General features: G+C 41.0%; 1 protein-coding gene and 1 pseudogene across 3 annotated transcripts in view; both read left to right on the top strand.

The window, feature by feature from the left end:
* Nucleotides 1-25499, top strand: part of LIMK1 (LIM domain kinase 1) — a 119511-nt gene that overhangs the window by 72420 nt on the left and 21592 nt on the right. For all 3 annotated transcript variants that reach the window (XM_056558533.1, XM_056558532.1, XM_056558534.1), the window contains 8 exons: nt 6392-6530; nt 7672-7781; nt 8981-9151; nt 16288-16393; nt 16480-16604; nt 20352-20535; nt 20914-21000; nt 23156-23287. In XM_056558533.1, the coding sequence (XP_056414508.1) occupies nt 6392-6530; nt 7672-7781; nt 8981-9151; nt 16288-16393; nt 16480-16604; nt 20352-20535; nt 20914-21000; nt 23156-23287 (1054 nt within the window). The remainder of the gene's footprint in view (nt 1-6391; nt 6531-7671; nt 7782-8980; nt 9152-16287; nt 16394-16479; nt 16605-20351; nt 20536-20913; nt 21001-23155; nt 23288-25499) is intronic.
* Nucleotides 25296-25402, top strand: LOC130360173 (U2 spliceosomal RNA; annotated as a pseudogene).

The following is a 25499-nucleotide window of genomic DNA, read 5'->3' as shown; positions in this document are numbered from 1 at the left end:
TGGCCATTTTGTCGCTCTCTTGTTCCTGCGCTGCCAAGCAAGCAGCATCATTGCTCTTGGGTTGCTGACTCTGGACAAGGTAGGACCTCCGCAGCTTTCAAGACAATTTCTAGGCCAAAGCCTTGCGGCCTAGGCCTGCGCTAGAGACAGATAGTTCTTACAATTTCCCGCTATCTCCGCAAGACCTCTGGACCTAATCCAACCCCTAAATCCAGCGGATCTATGCAAGTACAATCCTCCTTATCTTAAGAGAACTTTCTGGTCCTAAGCAACTGTCAGTCACTGCTGTGCTGTCTATATAGACTCTGTTATCTGGACTGTTACCGATACTGCATGTACAGAAAATCTTCAGTAAAGTTCCTGCAAGTTTTAAGTTCAGCACTGCTGTGGACAATCCATTTATTTTACACTCAGCTATCGCTCTTGGGAAGGGGCGATAGGCCCAGCATCACTACAGAGTTTTAACCTTCACCTTGGCATCACGAGTGACAAGGGTAAACAGCGCTCTTTATTATACAGAACCGCAACACCCCAATTACCCTACATACCCCCTAGGCTACCACACAATCTAGTCTTGTGACTCACCAAAAAAGCAGGCTAGCGCCGAAGCAGGTCAGCGCTCGTAATCTACAGCCCATTGGCCCATATAAAAGGCCCCTAAGCTTACCCTGCTTTTTAGACAGTATCCGTAATTCTTTATACCTGTGTTACATTAGACTTGTAACCGGTGGCATCTGTGCTCTTTGTTGTAAATAAAATGGATTATGTGGTGACCTACGGGTGTATGGCGGGACCACTGGTGTAGCGGTGTGATAAGATGGTATTAACCCCGGGGGCAAGATGTTGTTAACCCCTAGTGTTCGTGATGCCAGTGTGGTTTTAGGGTTCCGGAACACCACACGATCGATGGTGAAACGGAGGCTTTACTGAGTATAAGACAGATTGAATTATCTTCACAGCTAAGGCCAGATTTCCCAGAGAGGTGGCCAGGACCCAGAAGGACCTCGCAGGTTGCTGGTCCAATATACTTGTAATTAACTTGACTTGAGATATACACAACGTGATGGAACAACAGGGGGAGAACCATACAGGGGAGCCCCCCAGGTCACTGAGGGTCTTAATCTGACAGGGCCTAAGGGTAGTACAGGACCATGTCCTGTACTGGGACATCATATATAAGAAAAATACACATCAGACTACAGTAATATGCAAAATACAATTTTTATTAATTCAAAGACATGATAAAATCATACAAGTACATTAAAAAGATGAACATAGCAACTGAAAGAGGGGCTCATGTGGTATTCCTGGGCAATATTATCTCATACAGATATCAAAAAATGTATAACACAGATGGCATGGCAAGACTTCATTATCTAAACTCCATCTACTACAGCATAAAGCTGTAAAACAGCACGCATAGACTTCTACTATATCTCCATATACCTTCCATTCATATGCAATCAGACATAAAGAGATTATATAGATCAGGTCTTCCTTCCTAGAATTACTGTATATACAGCTTAAAAACTGTGTAATATGGCACTATATAGTAGCGCATGTGCTCCCTGGTATGTTTTGGACCCACCAAAGGAAACCCATCGAAGTAAAATGTCTATTTTTAATTCCATCCTAATTCATTGTGTTCATAGGTCCTATACCTTCTTTTTGCTGGTTACATACAAAGGGAAGGTATACATACTGCATTAAGACAAGGAACCAGTCAGATGATAGGAAGAGTTAGGCTGGGTTCACATATGTCCGGCATAGGTGAAGTCAGGCTAAGTCTCGACACAACTGATCCGCAACTGATGACAACGTGCATCTGTTGTCATCAGTTATATGACATCAGCTGCGTTCCCCTGTCCGGTGCCGTCTGGTATGTCCAACCATCCGGCATCAAAATTGGGATGCTGGATGATTGTGAACTGTCCTATTCAAATGAATGGGATTAGTTCTAGCATCAGTTTCCCTCCGGTGCATGCCGGAGGGAACCTATGCCGGACAACTGATATATGTGAACCCAGCCTTACTGGTTCTGTATTATTTTCCCTTTGGTAACTTGATCCCCTTTCCTTACAGTAATAGTAGAGTGAAAGAATATCCGGCTTCTGCCCATTCATGAGACACCTGGGCTCTTGTATCTGTCACTTTGGATTGAGCCTTTAATTGGCCCTCGAGGACTAGAGTTTATTATAATGGGATAATCCAAACCAGTCCTGTGCTTTCTGTTTATTTACTGTAGGACAATTTTTGGTAGCAGAGATTATCTTTTTGCGCAGGAGGGGAGTTTGCCATTTGGATGAAGTGTTGTGATGTTTTAAAGTTAGAATAAAAACAGCTGAAACTGCTGATTTTGGTAGAATTGGCCGACCAATGTGTATGGGGACCTCCTAACCCTCCAGACAGAAGATATTGTGGGAGAGAACGGTTGGCCATGTTGGATTTCCTTTTGTTACCAAAGACCTTAGGCACCTCCGAATTGTCTCATAGTGGCTTTCTCCCAACTCCCTATTCCAGTGTTTTCACAAGGGTGTCTCCAACTGTTGCAAATCTACAATTCCCAGCATGCCTGGACATCCTTTGACTACAAGCAGCTATGTTCTCCCCTAGCAGATAAACCCCTTACAAGAAGCTATGTAATAGCCTAGCAAAGTGGTCTCTAAACTGTGGTCATCCAGCTGCTGCAAAACTACAACTCTCAGCATACCCGGACAGCCTTTGCTCTGCAGGCGTACTGGAAGTTGTAGTTTTGCAACAGCTGGAGACACGCTGGTTGTTAAACACTGCCGTATTCAGATACCTCTCACGCTCAGCTGAGCCGTGTGTGCATATATAATGGGGGCTTTAGAGAGCTTTCTTAAAGGGGAACTCCGGTGGAAACAAGTGAAAAACAAATGTTTTCAGATGAACTGGTGCTAGAAAGTTAAACAGATTTGTAAATTACTTCTATTAAAAAATCTTAATCCTTCCAGTACTAATCAACTGCCGTATACTACAGAGGAAATTGTGCAGTTCTTTCCAGTCTGACAACAGTGCTCTCTCCTGACACCTCTGTCCATGTCAGGTACTGTCCAGATTAGAAGCAAATCCCCATAGAAAACCTCTCCTGCTCTGGACAGTTCCTGGCACGGGCAGAGGTGTCAGCAGAAAGCAATGTGGTCAGACTGGAAGGAACTTAACAAATTTCTCTGTGGTATATCTGTAATATACAGCAGTTGATAAGTACTGGAAGGGTTAAGATTTTTAAATAGAAGTCATTTACAAATCTGTTTAACTTTCTGGCACCAGTTGATTTGAAAACATTTTTTTTTCACCGGAGTTCCCCTTTAAATGTAAGGACAACCTATCCTTGCTGGGCCCCAAATGATATTAATAAAATGCATCTGCTTGAAAATTGTCTAAATACCCATGGGTGAACTTATGAAATTGGTATGTATTACACCCACCTTGATGAAAAGTGTGCCAGGATGATGCACCATATTTATGGAGCGCCAGCTTTTAACAAATGTTGCACATCTTTCATTGACCATGTGCTGGATCTTAAAATCTATACACCAAAAACATAAGCTCCCCAGCAACAAAAATGATATATAAAAAAAATAACCAAATTTTATTGGTACACAAAACACATAAAAGATACTTAAAAAAAAGCATGAAAAGACTATCAAAGCACTGAACTTGAACCTATAGCAGAAACTGTGGTGGGGAGGGCAGATATACCTGATATATATATATATATATATATATATATATATATATATATATATATATATAAATATACATTAGGTGGGCGGCATCTCATGTCAATACAACAGACTAAAAAAGTACTGCAATACAGTAAAGAGGTGATTTCAGGGACAAATTAATAAATTCAGATGTCAATTATGTAAATTACATTAAATCCCCAAGGTAGCAGAAGCCACACTCCTTACACAATGACGTGACAACTACAGGTGCTGTGAACGGTGCAAACATTTATCGGGGAGATTTATCATTTCTTTTAGAGCATTTTTTTTGTCTATGTTTTGGCGCAGTTCAGGCGCATGCAGCATGTTTAGCGACTTTTATGCGTCTTTTGATATAGACAGTTTCACTCTTTTTGCCTACCCGTAGAACTTTTTCTTTTTGACCATGCAGTGGTCACGTATTTATCATTTACGACTTTTATCAAAAGTCACTATTTTGTGCGCAAAGGTACTTTTTTTAGGCGCAAAGCTACACCACCTACCAGTAGGCGTAAGAATCATTTCTACCTTCCACATTTCAACCTTTAACCTCTTGTGGACGACAGCGTCCCACTCCCCTTCTATGACACGTGTTCAGGAGCTGAGCGCAGGTCATAGCTGGGTGGTCCTGGCCGCTATCTGCCACCAGGATCCTTCCCTAATGTCAGACATCACCGATCACGGTGATGCCTGGCTTTAACCCCTTAGACACCGCAATCAAATTTGATTGTAGCATCTAAAATGCCAGTAAAAATGTCCTGGCAACTCTGTGAAAGTAAGTAAAAACACCTAACCTGCCAAATTCAGGACCCGGGAAAGTGTCAACTTCCCTCCCTCATAAGCGTCTAGAAAAAGTGTATGTGGTAGAGCTCTTCCCACCACAGCAGAGCCGCGCAAAATTCATCATCCTGCTGCACCTTCTTGATAAATAAGATCCATGCTAGTCAAACCCATCACCCAAATAAATGTGGAAAAATAGCTCTACTGTAGACATTCTTTGATAAATTTGAGCCTATATGCCTAAAAAATGGTATACAAGCTTTGATAACTCACAGTTAGAGATGAGCGAACTTACAGTAAATTCTATTCGTCACAAACTTCTCGGCTCGGCGGTTGCTGACTTTTCCTGCATAAATTAGTTCAGCATTCAGGTGCTCCCGTGGGCTGGAAAAGGTGGATACAGTCCTAGGAGACTCTTTCCTAGGACTGTATCCACCTTTTCCAGCCCACTGGAGCACCGGAAAGCTGAACTAAATTTATGCAGGAAAAGTCAGCAACTGCCGAGCTGAGAAGTTCTTGACGAATCGAATTTACTGTAAGTTCGCTCATCTCTAGTCACAGTAGGCATATCAGTGCAAATATAATGGACAGGACCACAATAAAATCAGTGGTGAAAGCGGCAAAGAGCTGCTCCGGATAGATGAATGTCCCAGAGGTCAGACTTATACCTGTCATGTAATTTCATGTAATTTGGTCTCCAGACCCCAACAAATCCCATATGGGGATTCAAGACTCTATATCATGTGCAGAGAATCTGTTTGTTATATTTAGGGATAAGCATAGAGATAATAAAAACCTTGATATCCAACAGCCATAGGATACATAGTCATTCTGTTGTGTAAGGAGAAGGACGCCAGTAACCTGTAGAAGGCTGCTGATCATTTCTACTAAACACTTTCATCTGTTAGACATATGCAACATAAAAATCCATCAATGCAGTTATTCTGACCATGATATTAATTATTTTACCATCTGCCCTGTAAGACTCTGCCAGCTTTGCCCTTTGTGACAATTTAACATATTTGGCGCCATCTAGTGTACAAACCCTATAACTTCAGTCGTCTAGATTAGGTTCTAGTCATACAAAACATGTGGAATGATGCAATGTGTTAATGCCTTGATCGTTGTTTCCCAACCAGTGTGCCTCCAGCTGTTGCAATACTACAAATCCCAGCATGTTGGGTGTTGTAGTTTTGCAACTGCTGGAGGCACACTGATTGGGAAAAATGTATGAACAAAATGTCAATTGGGTAAAAGGAACATGTTCCCACATATTGACATTGTTCGATTGGTGCTGGCAGAGCCAGACTGTGAAGGAAGACATCCTATTGTCAAGGGGAATGGGAACACCCAGTTGGGAATTCATTTGTAAATTTCCAGGAGGAATACCAGAGGAATTACACTGAAAAGATTTTACAGAAATATTTAATTAGAAATTCAATTATTTAAAGGGGTACACCAGGGAACTGAACTTATCAGACATTTATCTCCTAATCACAGGATTTGGGTTAAATATCTGATGGTGGTGGGGGTCTGACCGCTGACCTCCTATGCCAGTGTTTCCTAACCAGGTTGCAAAACTACCAGGTCCTAACCAGGTTGCAAAACTACAACTCTCAGCCTGCCTGGACAGCCAAAGGCTGTCCATGCATGCTGGGAGTTGTAGTTTTGCAACATCTGGAGGCACCCTGGTTGGGAAACGCTGCGCTATGCTGTGGATAGGGGATAAGTGTCTTTTAAGTTCAGCTCCCCTGAGTACCCCTTTAATAAAACATACAGACCATGTAGTCTGGTATCGGTTGTAATACTTTCATTTATATATTATTATACTGTATATACTCTTTTATTATCTACTTTTAAAGTTCTTCTTTAATTTTTTTCAGGTGCAGTGACTGTGGTGTATCCTTATCCCACCGCTACTACGAAAAAGATGGGAGACTGTTCTGTAAAAAGCACTACTGGGCACGCTTTGGCGGGATGTGCCAAGGCTGCTCTGAGCATATTACCAAAGGATTAGTTATGGTAAGAAGGAAAATCATGTAAGGTCACTTGTTGGACAATGGAGTAGATCTTAAAGAGTACCTATCATGATCTAAACTCATTCTGTCCCTGACTCACTGACACTATCCCTGTGTTATTTTTCATTCAAAACCACCTCTTTTTACCTGATTTTTTGGCCCTCATTTACTATTCTAAACCCGACCTCTTTTGTCGGGTTTTTTTGTCACATCTTTGTCTGCGCCAAGTCGCAGACATCGTGTGCCAGTCTGCGACACGATGCGACATTTTTTCCCTGACGGACCCGATGTGGATTCTCCCAAACTCAAAAAAGGGGCGTTACCCGACATTTCTGAGCTTTCCCACGTATTTATTAAGGTTTCCAACCCGAATTTGTTGTATTGTTGTGGATTTTTTCCCGACAGCTCAGAGGAGTTGGAAACCAAAACCAACAAAACCCACGTGCGACAAACAGGATGCGACATAATAATAAATACCAGGGGAAAAAAGCAGTCGGGCAAGAAAGCAAGATAGACTTACAACCCGATTTTCTTAGTAAATGAGGGCCATTGTCTTTTTGGCTGCTCATTCAGCTGTCCTAGTGTGAGGGAGGAAGGGGGCGTGGCCCGGCATAGAGACTATGAACACAGCAGCCTGCAGCTCTGAATCTTCTCCTCTCTGTTTACAACTGCATGTGCAGAGAGAAGAAATATCGGAGCTCAGATAGTAAAATGAATGATGGCATGCAGTAAGGCAGAGTCAGCAGTATGCCCTGCTGTGTTATGAGCACAGTGCTGGCTCCTGCCTGTTTGACAGGCAGGGAGCAGTGCTGAGCTTGTCTGTGTCCCGGCTGCAGTCTGAGCTTTAGAACTCCAAATCTATAAAAAAAAAAAAAAAATCTATAAAAAGGGCTTGCGGCCAGGACTGGTAGGGAAACCCCTAGTGGTCATTTTTTTTCAAAGTGGAAAATTAAATAGAAAGAATCATATTTTTTTAATAACATGCAATTGGAAAGTTATTCTGCATACATTAATCTATAATATAGCAACAGTTTTTTTGATGAAAGGTACCCTTTAACCATTGTCTCTTTCTTATGCCAACCAGAGAATCTTAGATTGATGTCTCTTCTAGGTCTTTGATATTGATGATGTTTTTGCTTTGACAGGTAGCAGGAGAGCACAAGTATCACCCAGAATGCTTTGTGTGCTCTCGCTGTTCCTCCTTTATTGGTGATGGAGAGACATATGCATTGGTGGAGCGTTCCAAGTTATACTGGTGAGATACAGATTCACATCCAAGAGACCGGCCTTAGTTTACTTCAATAAACACTGGACTAACTATCCATCCTATTTTATTATGTACTTGTTCCACTTGTTTGTATGGGTGTTTGAAATTATTATAGGGGATGTAATGTTGGAAAAATACATTGTTTAAAATAGATTTTTTGTATAAAACATCTTTTTAAACATTTTTGGTAATGTTGTTTACATTTCTATGTCAGTATCTAACAAATAATCGGAGTGTCCTAATACATCACTTTTATTATTCATTATTCAATTTTCATATAGAGTTAGGATTGTATTTACGGTAATTGCAATTTGAATGCTATGAATGATATGAAGATTTTATAAAGCTAATAATGAAAGTTTTGTTTTAGGGCACTCCCATTATTTGTTTGTGGTTGAGTTATAAATGACTATTTTACTGTCGCACAAATTTGTCAATAGTTAAAAAGAAAAACATCCGGACGGACCACAGTTTTTACTTTAGGAACTGAGCCGGAAATAAGCCAACAAGGCTGTTTGTTCTCTAAAGATTACTTTTTTAACAGCCATCTAATAACAGACAGGATTACCATGCAAGTTAAGGCTATTTAAAAATAATCATTATTAGGTGATAGTCACAACCAGGGTCAATTCTAGCTTTTTTTGATGTCTTGAGGCACCCTTTCTGTATATACAAATAAAGTACATTTTAATATGGAAATTTATTGTAATAAAAAAAAATGAGAGAACCAGAACAGATTGGAGCATGAAATATTTTTCCTCTTTAGTATAACAGCCCATGATAGTTCAGGATGTCTGATGGACCATCAGTTGGACACATTCATGACATTCTGACTGGGTGAACTTATAGAAACTGATACATTGTTGACTCTTTTCGTAGTGTAAGCTAGAAGAATACTGATTCACATGAAAAGGACCAATTTGACGCAGGGTTTAAAGGGGTTATCTTTCAAAAACCGATCCCTATCTGTCTCCAGGTTGGGTGTGGTTCTGCAGCTCAGTTCCACTGAAGTGAATGAAGCCAAGTTCTAATATTACACCCAACCTGGAGACAGATGGGGAGCTTTTTTTTAAAAGAAATTGGCTCTGTTTTTTCTATTCCTGGATAACCCTTTTAAGTCATACTATTTGATTTGATGTTATCTCATTCATGCCTTAGATGTTTAATATAATATTTCCTCTTGGCAGTGGACAATGCTACTACCAGATTTCCCTGACTCCAGTGATTGACTCCCCAGTCTCCCGGTCTCCTCACACAGTGACCCTGGTGTCTCTTCCTGCATCAGATGGCAGACGAGGTCTATCTGTTTCCATCACTCCATCATGTGCTGAGCACTCTCACACCGTGCGAGTCCGTGAGTAAGTATCGATTTTTTCACTAAGAAGTGTCTCATCTGAATCTGAAATTCTAATTGTGTTTAAAGGGGTACTCTGGTGGAAAACTTTTTTTTTTTTTAATCAACTGGTGCCAGAAAGTTAAACAGATTTGTAAAAAATTTGTAAATTCTATTAAAAAAATCTTAACCCTTTCAGTACTTATTAGCTGGTGAATTCTACAGAGGAAATTATTTTCTTTTTGGAACACAGTGCTCTCTTCTGACATCATGACCACAGTGCTCTCTGCTGACACCTCTATCCATTTTAAGTACTGTCCGGAGTAGGAGAAAATCCCCATAGAAAACATATGCTGCTCTGGACAGTTCCTAAAATGGACAGAGATGTCAGCAGAGAGCACTGTGGTCATTATGTCAGCAGAGAGCTCTGTGTTTCAAAAAGAAAACCATTTCCTCTGTAGTATTCAGCAGCTAACAAGTACTGCAAGGATTAAGATTTTTGAATAGAAGTAATTTACAAATCTGTTTAACTTTCTGGCACCAGTTGATAAAAAAAAAAAAGTACCCCTTTAAGTTTGTTGTCACGGATCACCAGATCACCATAGTCCAGGTGCCATCTTCCAGACTTTGCATGGATTATGCAGCCAGCCTGACTTTTTACTCTCCCAGAGTATTGTGGCTCTTAGTGGGAAACCCATTTAGGGGACGTTTACACGTACACAGATTTGATGTGCAGGATTTTCTGCTGCAGATTTCAATGTAAACTAAATGACTGAGCACATCTTCTAATCTGCAGTTACAAATCCTGCGCATCAAATCTGCGCAGGATCCTGCATGTGTGAACATACCATTAAGAGATATCCCTCCATGACATCCATATAGCCTAATAGAACATATGAACCGGTCTTTGTGAGACAAACCTCTTTACTTCTTCCTTATAATGAACTGCATGCCAAAAAAGAACTATGCCCAAGCATTTCAGTACAGTTGTATGCATCTGCCATTGAATAATAAATAATGTGGTAGAGAAAAAATACTCAAATACTATTATTGTCAAAAGGACAATAATAGACAATAATACAGAATTGTAACATCAGAAGATAACTTTGGGCCATAGGGGTGATCACATGACCAAATTACAGCAATTAAAAACATAGATGCAGCTGTGCTGTACAACTAGTGATGCTGAGCGATAACAAAAGATTGGACTGGAGACAAAAATCTACACAAAAATAAAAGCCAGAAACAGAGTTTGAAAACCGTCTAACTATAAATGTATAAGTTATCATGACTTATAATTTCAGGCTGTTCAGAAAACATTTTTCCCAGCTGTTTCCATAGAAACCATCTTTTTGTTGTTTTCTCCGAAGTTAAGTCAGGTTGACCCAGTCTGGTGGCAGGGGATTTAATTTTTTCCTAAGCAATATTTAACAGACTAACTCCCTGAAATGATGTCACTACAAGGTGTGGATAGGCAATCTATAGGTGTTATATTGCATATGCTGTAATTAAAGGGGGTGTCCAGTCTAGAGAACATTTTCATTCCCTGAATGAAAACGGATTTAAAAAAGTAGGATGAGTTAATACTCAAAGGGGCATATTAATTAATAAGGTTTTTTAATGTCATTTTTTTTTGTCTTTTTGTCATTGTTTTTTTAAATCACATTTTACAACACAATCATCAAAATTACCCCCAAAATTATCAAACGGTCGAGCTGCTTGCCGTCACTGAGTAAATATAACAATATATCACCAAACTAATACACCAGTCACATTAGAAAAATATCAGTACTTTATTGTTCAAAATATAGTTAAAAAACATACATATTTAGTATAAAACATGAAAAAAATGCCACTAGGATAATACAGGCATATAAAAACAGAGGTGTTGGTACAAGTGTACATACAAAATGGCATCCAGGAAGCAAAGTAATAAGTGTATCACAGTGAAAGAGAGATATAAGGGCATATACCATATGGTATGGAATAATTCCATGGATAACCAAGGCTAGCCACACAATAGAATACAGAAAGCAGAAAAGAATAGGAATTAATGAATATTCACTGATTAGATCACACTTGCCTGGAAACACAGCACCCCCTACCCCTACGTACGTTTCACGTAATGCTTCCTCAGGGGGGGCGTGTCTAATGATCCAACCAAGCAAGTATGTACAGTCATGGCCGTAGATGTTGGCACCCCTGACATTTTTCAATAAAATGAAGTATTTCTCACAGAAAAGTATTGCAGAATACTTTAGTATTGCAAAACAGGTTTTGCTAGATACGTTTATTCCCTTTGTGTGTATTGGAACTATACCAAAAAAGGGAGGAAATTGGACATAATGTCACCAAATTCCAAAAATGGGCTGGACAAAATTATTGGCACCCTTTCAAAAGTTAGAAAAATAAGAAAAATATGATTGTTTCATGCATGTGATGCTCCTTTAAACTCACCTGGGGCAAGTAACAGATGTGAGCAATATAAAAATCACAGCAGAATGCAGATAAAAAGGAGAGAGGTTCACTTAGTCTTTGCATTGTGTGTCTGTGTGTGCCACACTAAGCATGGACAACAGAGGAGCAGAGAACTGCCTGAGGACTTGAGAACGAATATTGTGGAAAAATATCAACAATCTCAAGGATACAAGTCCATCCCCAGAGATCTAGATTTGCCTTTGTCCACAGTGCGCAACATTATCAACCCATGGCACTGTAGCTAATCTCCCTGGGGAGAAGAGAAAAATGTCTGAAAGGTGTCAACACAGGATTGTCCGGATGGTGGATAAGCAGCCCCAAACAAGTTCCAAAGATATTCAAGCTGTCCTGCCGGCTCAGGGAGTATCAGTGTCAGCGCGAACTATCCGTCAACATTTAAATGAAAGGAAACACTATGGCAAGAGAGCCAGGAGAACCCAACTGCTGACACAGAGACATAAAAAAGCAAGACTACATTTTGCCAAAATGAACTTGAGTAGGCCAAAATCCTTCTGGGAAAACGTCTTGTGGATCGATGAGACCAAGATAGAGCTTTTTGGTAAAGCACATCATTCTACTGTTTACCGAAAAAGGAATGAGGCCTACAAAGAAGAAAACACAGTACCTACAGTGAAATAGGGTGGAAGTTCAATGATGTTTTGGGGTTGTATTGCTGTCTCTGGCACTGGGTGCCATGAATGTGTGCAAGGCATCATGAAATCTGAAGATTACCAACGGATTTTGGGTTGCATTGTACTGCCCAGTGTCAGAAAGCTGGGTTTGCATCCGAGATCAGGACAATGACCCCAAACATATGTCAAAAAGCACCCAGAAATGGATAGCAACAAAGCACTGGAGAGTTCTGAAGTGGCCGGCAATGAGTCCAGATCTTAAAATTGCTGTTGGGAAAAGGCACCCTTCCAATAAGAGAGACCTGGAGCAGTTTGCAAAGGAAGAGTGGTCCAACATTCCGGCTGAGAGGTGTAAGAAGCTTATTGATGGTTACATGAATGAGGAGGAAAAAGGAGGCCCTTGTGTCCAGCGCTGCTCGGTCCAGAGATGGTTCAGGCAAGACGTAGGTTTAAAAAAGGTTTATTTATATATCAAATAAATAAAACTATTATTTAAAAGTGCATGCAGGCAAACGCGTTTCGGGATCAGCATATCCCTTCTTCTGATTGCAGATGTAAAAATGATAAAACAGAACATTTAAATAGGCGCCAGACCGATATTCCAGGTCAGGGGGCGTGTATCTGACCCGGATCTGGATCGGCGTAATGTCTTAAAATTTTACCATTAAGGAGACACATTAAAAGGAAACATAATACACAGGGCATATATTGTAAGAATAGAACAGGTGTGTATCTAAGAACAAAACATGTTTTGGTTTTAGATACACACCTATGCCCCCTGCAACCTTCTACTCACTATTCACACACAGCGTTTGCAACATCTTGCTGTGTGTCTCGTCCACACTTGGGGCCACTTACAGCTCGGGCTGTGTGTTCCTCACCAGGATCCCTGCCTCCCCCTACAGCCACCTTGCTGTCTTCTGGGGAGAGCACAGATTATCCTGTCTGACTTCCTTTTAAACAGACTTTCCCTTTCTGCTACCTCGTTAATTAGGCCACAGGTGGAGGTTTCTCCAGGGTTAGCTAGGGAAATACACCCTTCCCTTGCCACAGTGTCATAGGTGCCAATAATTTTGTCCAAATTATTTTTGGAGTTTGGTATCACATTATGTCCAATTAGCTTTTTTTCCTCCCTTTTTTGGTTTAGTTCCAATACACACAAAGGGAATAAACTTATGTATAGCAAAACATGTGTTACTGCAATCCTTTTCTGTGAGAAATGCTTCATTTTCTAGAAAACTTTCAGGGGTGCCAACATTGACAGCCATGACTGTGTGTATATATACCAGGTTAGCCAGTCACACAAGCTCTTGTGTGATTGGTATATCCCTAGACCACTAATGTGCACAAATTAATCCTCCAACAAATTAAACAAATTTTGTTTAATTTTTAGGAGGATTATTCTGTGCACAGAAATTGTAGTTTTGCAACAGCTTGAGGTACACTCCTTGAAACACTGGCCTAGACTTTTTAAAAAGTTGCAAATAATAAACCAGGCAGAAACAGGCACGCCACGCAAAACACCCCCCCCAAAAATTAAAAACTAGGCGAGAAACAGGAGGCCAGGCACAAGAAAACAGAAACAAATAAACAAAAAAGTCGCAAAAACAAGCGTAGCAAGCTTGATACGTGAGCCCCAAAGGTGCTGAACTATTAGGACTAGAACTAGAGGAAAAGAGGAAAAACAGACAGACAATGCCTTGTACAATAGTATTTGTTTAACCCCTTAAGGACTTAGCCCATTTGGGCCTTAAAGGGGTACTCCACCCCTAGACATCTTATCCCCTATCCAAAAATATTTTTTTACACTTTTTTGGGGTGAAATAGGGACAATGGGACAATTTACATTTTTATTGGGGAGGGGGGTTTTCCATTTTTTTTAACTTATTAAAACTTTTTTTACTTTTATTTTTACACTTTAATAGTCCCCATAGGGGACTTTTTATAGCAATCATTCGATTGCTAATACTGTTCAGTGCTATGCATAGGACCATAGCACTGATCAGTATTATCGGTCATGGAAGGCAGTGGAGGCGGGTGAGGGGACCTCCAGCTGCCATGCTGGATGATCGGATCGCCGCGGCAGCGCTAAACCATAGCGATCCGATCATCCATTCAAAGTACCGCAATGCTGCAGATGCCATGATCTGTATTGATCACGGCATCTAAGGGGTTAATGGCTGACATCTGCGCGATTGCAGATGTCCGCCATTACGGGAGGGTGCTCCGATGCTCGCGGTTATGCATAGGAAGTAAATGTACATCCTGGTGCGTTAAGTACCAGCTCACCAGTACGTACATTTATGTCCTGCGTCGTTAAGGGATTAAAGGGTTATTCCGGCCAAAGACATCCAAAGGATAGGGGATACGATGTCTGATTGCAGGGCGCCCGCCGCTGGGACCCCCCTGCGTTCTCCGTGCAGCACCCACATTCCATAACATACTAACAAACAGTTCAAGAACCAGGATCAAGAATAACGGCAGATATGATAATATGAACAATACTAGATATGAGGATAAGTAGGTTACATCCAGCCTTGTATATCTGTTTGTAGCTTTGTAGTGTTCCAGTTATGTTTCTGACTTGTTTCCCGACATGTACAGTTTGGTCTGTTTTGTTTGTATTGATGCCCATGCACTTTAGCACAGTATAGGGACCGTCCTCGTGGTTGTTGATATGTCATTTAGGACAGATGGGCAAGTAGGCAGGGAGAGTAGTTTTAGGGACAGTTTAGGGCTCACTTCTCCCTGCCCCCTAATTCATGACAGAAATTTTATTTTTATTTTTTTTACAAAAAATACCTGGGCGCTTAGGTGGCCTCATGATTGCCATCTGGATGCAGATGCTTGGCACAGGAACGGAGGTACGCCAATACTGCAGCTTTCAGGACTGGCTGAAGAGGTCCTTGCATCTGGTACACTTAAAAACAGGTTTCCAGGAATACAAGCAAACACGGGTACAGACACAAGACTAACTCACTCCTAGATAGACGGATTAGCACAGGACTAAGGACAGGATTCTATCCTAGGAGATCCAGGATCAAACAAGGTCAAAACAGGACTGACAAAATGCACATTGTGAATACAGACTCAGGAAACAAAGCATATGCAGAACAAACAATCTAAATATCAGAGAGAACAGATAACTAAGGTTAAAACTCAGGAGATGTGGTCAGACATAGTGAACATAATGCAAATATGGTCAGAGTACCAGGTGTAATTACCTTCCCAGAACAGCATCTGAAGTGGCCTTATATATCATGCCAGTGCTGAAGGGCTGGAAGGTTAACACTTCCCAAACCAGGGGTTTGGTGTATGTGTGTATGTAGGCCAACCCAGTAGAAGAGTAGAGTTCTACAAAAATATGACATTTGCACTATGCAAACCATGCCCTCTGAGCTAGACAAAATGAAGAACTGACAAGAAAAAATGGGGCACAACCTTCCTAAATTTGCATAAAAACAAAAAAGGAAGCTGCAAATTAAGGCCAAAAAAACTACTGCAACCACAATGAGAAATTCCCCACAAAAGTGTTTTAGAAAATGTGTACAATTATGAAATTTATTTTATTATTTTTTTTTTAACCTGAAAACATCTCTATACGCTTTCTATAACTGTAGTGAAGCAGAAATATAGTCCATGACTGATTTGGCCCACTGAGCTAAATAATGAAATATTTTGGTCAGGTTCAGAAATGAACAATACTTTAACATATTCCTTTTTTCCAGGTCATTAAATTGTTTATTAAAATGACTTTGCTTTGACAATATTTTGGATCTATTCTTTTGTGAAAAAAAGAATCCTGTTTTAATTACTTTGCAAATATAAACCACATGTTGGCATCTGTTATTGACATGGTTTATATTACACTATTGGGGAACTGGCGCTGGATGTTAGAGCTATTTTGCATGTTATCTGCACAATATGAGTGCATATATTTGCTTCAGTGTAAAACATATTTTTGCGTTGTCTCGCCATAGAAATAAATCTTCAAAGGAGAAAATGATTAGAATATTGTAGATATGCCAACACTCTTTGCCATGTGTTTCAGAGTGGATGCTGATTGTCTCAGCCCTGATATTCAAGGCTCGATTCACATTGGAGATCGAATACTGGAAATCAATGGCACCCCTATTCGCAGTGTTCCTCTTGATGAAGTAAGCCACTATACTTGCCCCTAATACCGTTTGGTTCTATTATTTTGCATTGCCTCCTAATAATCCTATTGTTGTCTTTTCTCCAGATTGATATTTTAATACAGGAGACCAGCCGGCTCTTACAGCTAACCATCGAGCATGACCCACATGAAAATACCATTTTGACCACCCCCTGTACAGAACCTGGAATCAGACGCCAGAGGCCTGTTACGTACGTCACTTATAACTTTACCATCTGTTACGGCTGAGGTGAAGTGGATCCGCTGTGTGGATGATGACGTGGGCCGTACCAGGGAGCGGAGTCTAAGGTGCCGCTGGTTTTCACTAAAGCCTGCCACAAAGCGGGATTAACTTGCTGCGGCAGGCGGAACCCAGGTCACTACCCCTGATACGACTCGCCCACACAGGCGGCCGAGGTGTAACATGGTACTGGAAGGATGAGGCAACACGTAGTCAGGACAGGCAGGAGGTCAGGGCTAGCGGCACAGTAGCAAGGTCAGGATACGTAGCAATAGGGTCTGATACACGGCAAGGCAAGACACAAACTGAACACTCTTTCTTAGGCTGATAAGGCACAAAGATTCAGCAAGGGTCAAAAGGAAGTGCCTGTACTTATAGGGTCATGGAGAAGCAAGAACCAATTAAATGTGTACTGTCCCTTTAAATTTCACCGAGCCTGCACGCGCACCCTAGGAGCATGCCGGCAAGCAGAAAGCATACGGGGACAACGGGGAAGGTAAGACACAGTGGGCAGGATGCAATCGCATCGTGGGATGCGAATCGCAGTACGGAGTATCCCGGGCAGCGGAGGAGGAGCGCTTCCGCGGTCAGCATGTCTGACTGCGGCACGACTCCTAACACCATCAATGTAATAATGTGATTCACTTCTATCCTCCTCTACGAATAATTTAAATAAGTTCAATAGCAACATAAAAAGCAATTGTTCTCATGGAAAACAATTTTTTTTTATCTTGCTCATCGTTCGCTCATCTCTAGTGATGATGCTAAAACATTTTTTACTCTAGATGGAGAGGATGCCTCCTTTTCATTTGAATCAGCCTAGGTATAAAAGATCACTAGAAAGATATCTGTACTGTCCATTCATATATTTGTACATTGTAATCACATCACCCCTAAGATATCTCCTTCCAAGCTTGATAACCTGTCTTGGTCCTGTAATCCTCCTATACCATTAATTATTTTTGTCGCCCTCATCTGCACCCAGAAGCGTAACTTGTAGCTTCTGGGCCCCAATGCAAAATCTGTAACTGGGCCCATGCCTGCCATGTGACACTTAAAATTCTGGTGTCTTCTTATAGGTCAGAGGTGTTTTGGGGCCATTCAGACACCAGGGCCCTGGTGCAACTGCTACGTCTGCACCCCCTATAGTTTTGCCCCTGTCTGCACCCTCTCCAGTTCAGCCAGTTCTTATATACAGGTGCCCCAAATTGGACACAATATTCCATATGTGATCTATATACTGATTTGTACTGAAGCAAAACTATGTTCTTGTTATGTCTCTCTTGATGCATCGCATGACTTTATATGCTTTGGCAACCTCCGTTGGCACTGGTTACTAAAGATGAGTTAATTGTCCACCATATCTTTTTAACTACTGCACAGATCTTCCATTATCAGCTAAGCTGTCTGGCTTGTAGCTGTGATATTACATCACACTCTTTGAAAGCAGAGCTCCTGTCCCTGGTTCCCCTCCCCCTTGTCCGATAAGGACAAGACATGTGATGTTAAGAGGTGAGCTTATTTTACTTCTCCTTAAATGTAAGGCTGCAGGAAACCTTTCTCAGTCACACTAGCTTTCGTCAGAACAGGCTTACTGCTGTCTCATCTGAGAAAGGCTTCCTGCTGTCTTAAAATCTAACGAACAGTAATATGAGCTTCCCCTCTTCACATCAATGGGCCTTTCCTGAGCAGACAGGAGGGGGAGGAGAAAGAGGAAATCTTTACATTAACAGAGTGTGACGAGATGTCACCGGCTACAAGCCTGATAGATCAACTGATAATGTAGGATCTGTGCAGAGTGGCTAATAACATTAAATTAGTAAATTGCTTTATTATACATATTTACACCATACCCAGGTTGTTGTTTTTTTGTCTTGACAACCTCATTAAACTGAGGATAGCTCAGTATCATCTGCAAATATTAAAATTATTTTCTGTAATCCCTCTACAAAGTCATTAATAAACAAATTGAAAAGAAGTGGACCCAGTACTGACCCCCCGTGGTACCCTACTATTAACTATGACCAAATCGAAATATGTTTCATCAATAACCACCTTCTGTTTCTTATCACTGAGGCAGTTGCTTCTAATTTAGATATATCCTCCCCTAGGCCCAGCATCCTTAGTGCCATACATCATAAATAAACTTCTATGCTAAAAAAAGTAAATAAATAAATGTAAACTCTGATGGAATCCACCTCAACAGCAGCCATGATAACACTCTGCAAATCTCTGTGTAAATGGTATACATATTTTCAACATACAGCAGTGTAATTTCAGCCTTATAAAGTAAATTATAATTATCTAGTAAATAAAATGCATTTGTTCTGGGAGTCAATTGGCAGAGAAATGTCACAGTTTACTACAGGCTCCAGAAAAGGATGAAATACAACTCCTAGAGAACAGGAGAAAGAGAGGAGATGCATACAGAAACTATGTATCTGTGTGAAGTGTAAAGAGGAAAGCTGGACATATGATATCTGTCGGCCAAATATTCATCAAGCCGACACCTATCTCCCGATTCCTTCATACACATGCGCACTTGGCTCATGCACACAGCTAGACTCCCTTGGCAGTGGTTTATGCTCCCAAAACACAAAAGGATTGGGCAGTTGAAATCCAACATACCTGACTTTTCTTCTACCAAATCTGCCAATGCGAAACAGTCAGGAGAACCCCATACACATTTCAGTCGACTGGTGCCACAAAAAATAGCTGTGCTTAGTCAATATTTACTGTACCTAACGTATGATCAGCTTTTCTTCCATGCTTTTTCTAGGCCTCTAAGTATATATTCACACGGCGGAATTTCCGTACATCCGCACCTATTCCACGTCCTCATTCATTTGGGTGGTTTTCAGCTGGTGCTGATTTTGCGCAGAATTGGTGCAGATTCCACATGCTGAAATTCTGATGTGTGAATGGGAGTGCGGAATTCCATTGAAGTCTATTGGGCTTTAATTCAATGCGGAATCCCGCATGCAGAAATTCTGTCATGTGAATATACCCTTACAATACAATAGAGCTGTCATTTACTTATCTACCCTCTAATGATAATGAAGGGATACAACTCATTCTCTTACAGTTTTTACAACAAAGCTGGCAATTGGGCTGCAGAATAATTACTTGTATTTCAACAATTATACTGGCCTCACCTGAATCCTTAGCCTATATATAGATCGAGTACGCTCTCCTGATATGCTTACCACAGGACATTACCTTGCCCTTCCAAACGCTGACATAGGATCTGCCATTACTAGCTGTAGTAACCATTTACTATTGATGTCTAAGCTTCTATTTACAGCACTCAGGCACTCCTATAGAAATTAATGGAAAACATGGTCTTTACGGCACATGCTCCTCCCTGAGAGCCGGGGTCCCATTCCAGGGATCACGGGGGAAAGGGCGGGATGTCCCAGGGATAAGGGGATAAGATAGTTTTAGCTGGACACCCTCTTCAAGCCAGGGTGAAGATTAACATTTTATAAGTTGTGGCAAACCCATCATAAATAATAAAGCTATGTTTGATTTCCTTGCCATGTCCCCTGTCTGACTGTATTTGCAGCTGATATTATAACTATGAGCTAATCGATTCCATTTAAAAATGGTTTAAACCAAACACAAGACTATCTTCTATCTTGTGTACAGCTACTACTTATGGAAAGTAAATGAGATTTCATACTAACACTTACTGTCTTTCTGCTCCTCCCATGTGAAGGCGTAGCTGCAGCATAGACAGATCACCAGGATCTAGCTGTGTGGGTTCCCCATCCTGCTCCAAAAGAGATATGTGTCGTTCTGAATCTGTTCGTGGTGTTACTGGAATGCATCGAATATTCAGGCCTTCAGATCTCATTCCTGGAGAAGTGCTGGGAAGAGGCTGCTTTGGGCAGGCCATCAAGGTGAATATACCAAAGCATTGACTTTAACAGACAAGCTCCATCATATGCTTTCATTTTACCAGGACTGAGGATATTTTTGGATCAATTGGTTGACATCAACATTGGCTTTATTTAGTATTTCCTGAATCTTATGTCTGTTCCCTAGAAATGCCTGGGTATTTGGTATACAGAAAATAGAATATTTCCTACTGGCACACCATGGTAACAGTGTACCAGGGTATCTCTCACATGCAGTGACTGCCACATTTAATTTGTGTCCTTAACACAATATTTTCTAATGTATTTTACTACATTGATACATAGATTGCTATGTTTCTGGGCTTCTCTTCCTTCTCTGAATTTAGTGTAATGTCACTGGTTTATTATTTCTGTTCTCAGGTTACTCATCGTCAGACTGGAGAAGTGATGGTGATGAAAGAGTTAATCAGATTCGATGAAGAAACACAAAGAACATTTTTGAAAGAGGTAAGTTTTTTTCCATAAAGGTTACGTTCATAACCTGCAATTGCACCACCATAGAAAAACATCTGAAAGAGTTTACTTCCTATATTATCCAATTCCACATGTGTGTACAGGAGCAGGGTCTGATCATCATTTAACTCCTACTCCAGGGCCCATCTTAATCTCCTACTATATCATGTTAAATCCACAGTACAGGCAAAAATTGTCCGATATTGTGTGCTCTGCTAGCTGTGGAGGTGGTATACCAAAACAGAGCTCTCTGATTCACTGTTATCCTGGCTCGTGAGGAGAGGCTACACTTACAATGCATCAGAGGGTATAGATGTCACTGTGGCTGCTGGTCAGGAGCTGACAGCATCAGAAGAAACATAAGAGCTTATGTGCTGCTGCTGCCGCAATCGGTGAGGATGGGAGCGGAGGATATGCTGCTGCAGTAGGTGGGGAGGGTAAAAGAGGATGTGCTTCTGCAGTAGGTGAAGAATGGAGGATGTATTGCTGTAGTAGGTAGGGGTGGATGAAGGGGAGCAAAGGGTGTGCTGCTGCAGTAGGTGCGGAGAGGGGAGAAGAGGGTGTGCTGCTGCAGTATGTTGGAAAAGGAGAGAAGAGTATTTGCTGCTGCAGTAGGAGGGGAGAGGAGAGGAGGATGTGCTGCTGCAGTAGGTGAGAAAAAGAGGATGTGCTGTTACAGTAGGTAGGTAGGGGAGAAAAGGATTTGCTGCTGCAGTAGGAGGGGAGAGGAGAGGAGGATGTGCTGCAGTAGGTGAGAAAAAGAGGATGTGCTGTTGCAGTAGGTAGGTAGGGGGCAAGAGGATGTGCTGCTGCAATAGGTAGGTATGGGAGAAGAGGATGATGTGCTGCTGTTAGGGAGTCAATCTGAACTTCTGGGAAGGAAAGGGGAGAAGAAAAATTTGAGACAGGTTAGAATTTAGAGAAAACTTTGTATATGAAAGCAGAGACAAAATTGCTGCTGTGTGGATTCATGTTATGTTAACAGGGTAAGGAAAATATTAGCTGCTTGTTGTTGTGACTCAATGGGGTAGTGATGTAATAATGACCACTGTAATAATAAGAGTAATAATAATCAGAAAAATTGCTAGTCCTATAAATTAGCTCCAAGACAGCCATCATGGCTGTTTTTAGGAGCTCAAACTTTAGGGAAAAGAAAGAGATTGTCCATTCATAGTTTGTAGCATTAGTTGAATGTGCACACAGTGCACTGGACCCACACTAGCCCAGACCACGGACACTAGCCAAACAAGAAGAAAAAATGCGACAACAAAGCTTTTTTTCACCAAAAAGTGCTACATTTCAGCAGTAACATATTGGACCTGATTTACTAAGAGTGGAATGTAGTTTTCTTTGTGTTTTCTTTTTCCCAACAGATATTTTTCCTTGTTATTTACCAATGTTTCCCTTCATTTTATACTTTTTCCTACGTTTTGCTTTTTTTACACATGCTCTTATCTGTAGGTTTTTCCTCAGCTGAAATCCACCACATTTTCTGTGGAAACCTTAGTAAATATGTTGGGATTTTTCAAAAATGTCGGGGACACGCCCCTTTTTCAGTGACCATGCCCCTTTTCCAATGACCACACCCCTTTTTCGGGTTTTCTCAGTAAAATGGAGAGTTGGTCGGGTTTTTTCCAATTCTGGTGCAAATTCTGGCACAGACAGAATTTCTGGCACACAACCCGACAAAACATGTTGGGTTTACAATAGTAAAAAAGGGCCATTGCCTCTTTTCAATGCTTGAATGAGTAGCATCTTGGTGTAACATCATTGGGGCCATAGATGTTGTCTTAATGACATCACCACTGATGACTTCAGAAGGAGAATATGCTAGAGCACATTTTAGGGATCTGTGCCAATAGTGATGTTACAATTATTTAGAGTCATTACATTGAAAGGGATGCTGGCCCTACATAATTTATCCCCAGGACTTGCAGTTGGCGGGGAGCTGCATTTGGAAGCAAGGGTGGTCCATATTAGAGATTTATTTCCATTTAAAGATCCACAGTGGGTGATGATGCCATAGGTGGGACATCGCTGGGGCCATGACTGCCTTGATGTTGTCATCTGGTTGGAGAATTGTCAGGGACATGTACTCATCTTCTGGTAATATTACCTAGTCAATCATTTATTTTTTTCTGTCCTACAGGTGAAGGTTATGCGTTGTCTGGAGCATCCAAATGTCCTTAGGTTTATAGGCGTACTTTATAAGGACAAGAGATTGAACTTTATCACAGAATACATCCCCGGAGGGACCCTGCGTCAGGTGATAAAGGCAATGGTATGTGATTTCCAATTCCTTACATTTAAGTAGGCTTTTACCAAGTCAAGAAGGATTTATATTTTACATTGATGTCTCTATCCCATTTCTTTAGTAAATACATCTCAGAAGTGCTGGTGGCAATTTAGAAAATAATTTGTACTTTTTATGTACATACTTAGACATACCTGATTTTCTTATCTGTGATTGTATATTATGCATTTTAAGAGGTCACTTTAATATAGACCCTTACAAAGTGGTAGATATACAAATAAATTTACCTGTAAAACACATAATGCACCCAGATAGAAAATCCCTATATGTCTCAGGTAAATATGTAAATTATTACAAGTGTGGTTTGATTCATCAATGGGTCTTGCCACATGAAGGCATAAAAGTGCTTCTTCTGCTGCTCTATAATAAGATTATCAGAGGCTACTTTTGGGTAGTGTGTCTCTCACTAAGAGATCGCTGAATGCTAAACATGCTTTTTCAGTGCACACAGACATTTTGCCCAGTTGACAGCCTTTGAGAGGGTTGCATCATTAGACTGAGGGAAGCAGGGTTGTCATTTCAAATTGCCTACCTTCTAGGCCATTCTGACTAAGCTGTTAGGAGGTGTTGGGAGCAGTGGTTACGTGAAGGCACAAGGTGAACAGGCTCTAGATGGCTCAAACAGACCTCCAGTAGAGAGGATCTTTTGATTCACCAACAAAAACAAAAGGTACCACAGTTTCCCTGTCTACCATCCAGACATAGGTGACACCTTCATTATATACCCCTGTCTTTGCCTGGATCATTTCCAGGTGTTAAGCAGAAAGAAATGTCATGTCACAGTGCCCATTACATGTCCTGCTATTGAGAGCCAGGTGCCATAACCTTTGTTTGCATTGGGGCCATAAACTAGAAACCTGGACTGCTATGGACAAATCCAGGCTCTATTTGGGATCCAACAACATGGTTGGTGCTTTAATCCTGCCTTTTTTGTGGAGCGTCACACTGCCCCAGCTACTTTTGTGATGATCTGGAGAGCTAACACATACAATAGCCAGTGACGTAGTAGTGATATGAGGAACACAGCTAGACGATATATCCAGGACATCCTGTCGTCACATGTGTTGCATACTATGGCTTCCAACTGGTATTTTTTAGCAGGATAATGCTCCTCCACGTACAGAAAGAGTTTCCCTGGAATGTCTCTGCCACATTGCAACCCTTCCGTGGTCTTCATCATGGTCACAAAATTCATCCTCTAATCAAGCATTTATGGTGAACCAGCTTTGGCAGCCTACGAGCATGCAGGACCTTCATGTCCAGCTGCAATATCTGTTGGCAAATATGTTGCAGGATTCCATACAGAACCTGTATGCCTCCATGCCTACTTGTATGTCATCTTGTATTCAGACTAGAGGTGGTCCAACAGGGTACTAGCACCTTCTTTCAATTGTACAGTTTTTCCTAATAAATTCCTTATTTTACTGTAAATTTTTAATCACTTACATATATCATTATTCCGTTCACACATAAAAGTTTTATTGAATTCTAATAACTCATTGGTGAAGAATGGAGGAAAAGAATACTTGGATTTCATACACCAGTCTAAATCTGAAGTCTGTCAAAGGCACCAGCTTTATTAACTCAAGCACGCCTCATAAAAAATTTGGTGCATATTGAAGAGTTTTAAAGAAAGAAAATAAATTGATGCCTGCCCTTTGCTACAATTTGCACCATTTTCTGCCTTAACAATGACAAATTTACCTGAAATTTGCTGGCCAAGCCCACCTATATGGTAACCCTGTACACTTTTAAAAACAGCAAGAGGAGTTAATGCAAATCATATGCCAATGGAGACAGAAAAATTGCATTGATGCTTTGTATACAATTCCATCACCCATTGTTATATAGGGTGGTATAGGTTTAGCAGTAAGTAATAGTATTCTTTTCATACACCTGATCGTCTACACTGTTTAAGCAAGTTAAAAGGGTTAAAATTTTAGCTAGAGATTATATGTAGTGAACTCCCCCAGTGATCACTTCTCAGCCTTTTGGCTAAGATCAAGTGTAGTATCTGTTCTTTTCGGTTTATGCCGGTGTTCCGAAATGCCAGTATTGGGCTTGTGGGGATGGGTGCTGCATGGAGGGGACAGGTGTACCAGGGCATTCCGGCGCTGGTTCTGAGGAATCAGCTTGACGGCTGCCCCGATGGGACCTGTTCCCTTGCTGGGAGGGTCTA

The sequence above is a fragment of the Hyla sarda genome, chromosome 2 (assembly GCF_029499605.1).
Source record: "Hyla sarda isolate aHylSar1 chromosome 2, aHylSar1.hap1, whole genome shotgun sequence".
Classification (NCBI taxonomy): domain Eukaryota; kingdom Metazoa; phylum Chordata; class Amphibia; order Anura; family Hylidae; genus Hyla; species Hyla sarda.
Note: the sequence above shows the minus strand (reverse complement) of the source record. Positions and strands in the feature narration are given on the sequence as shown.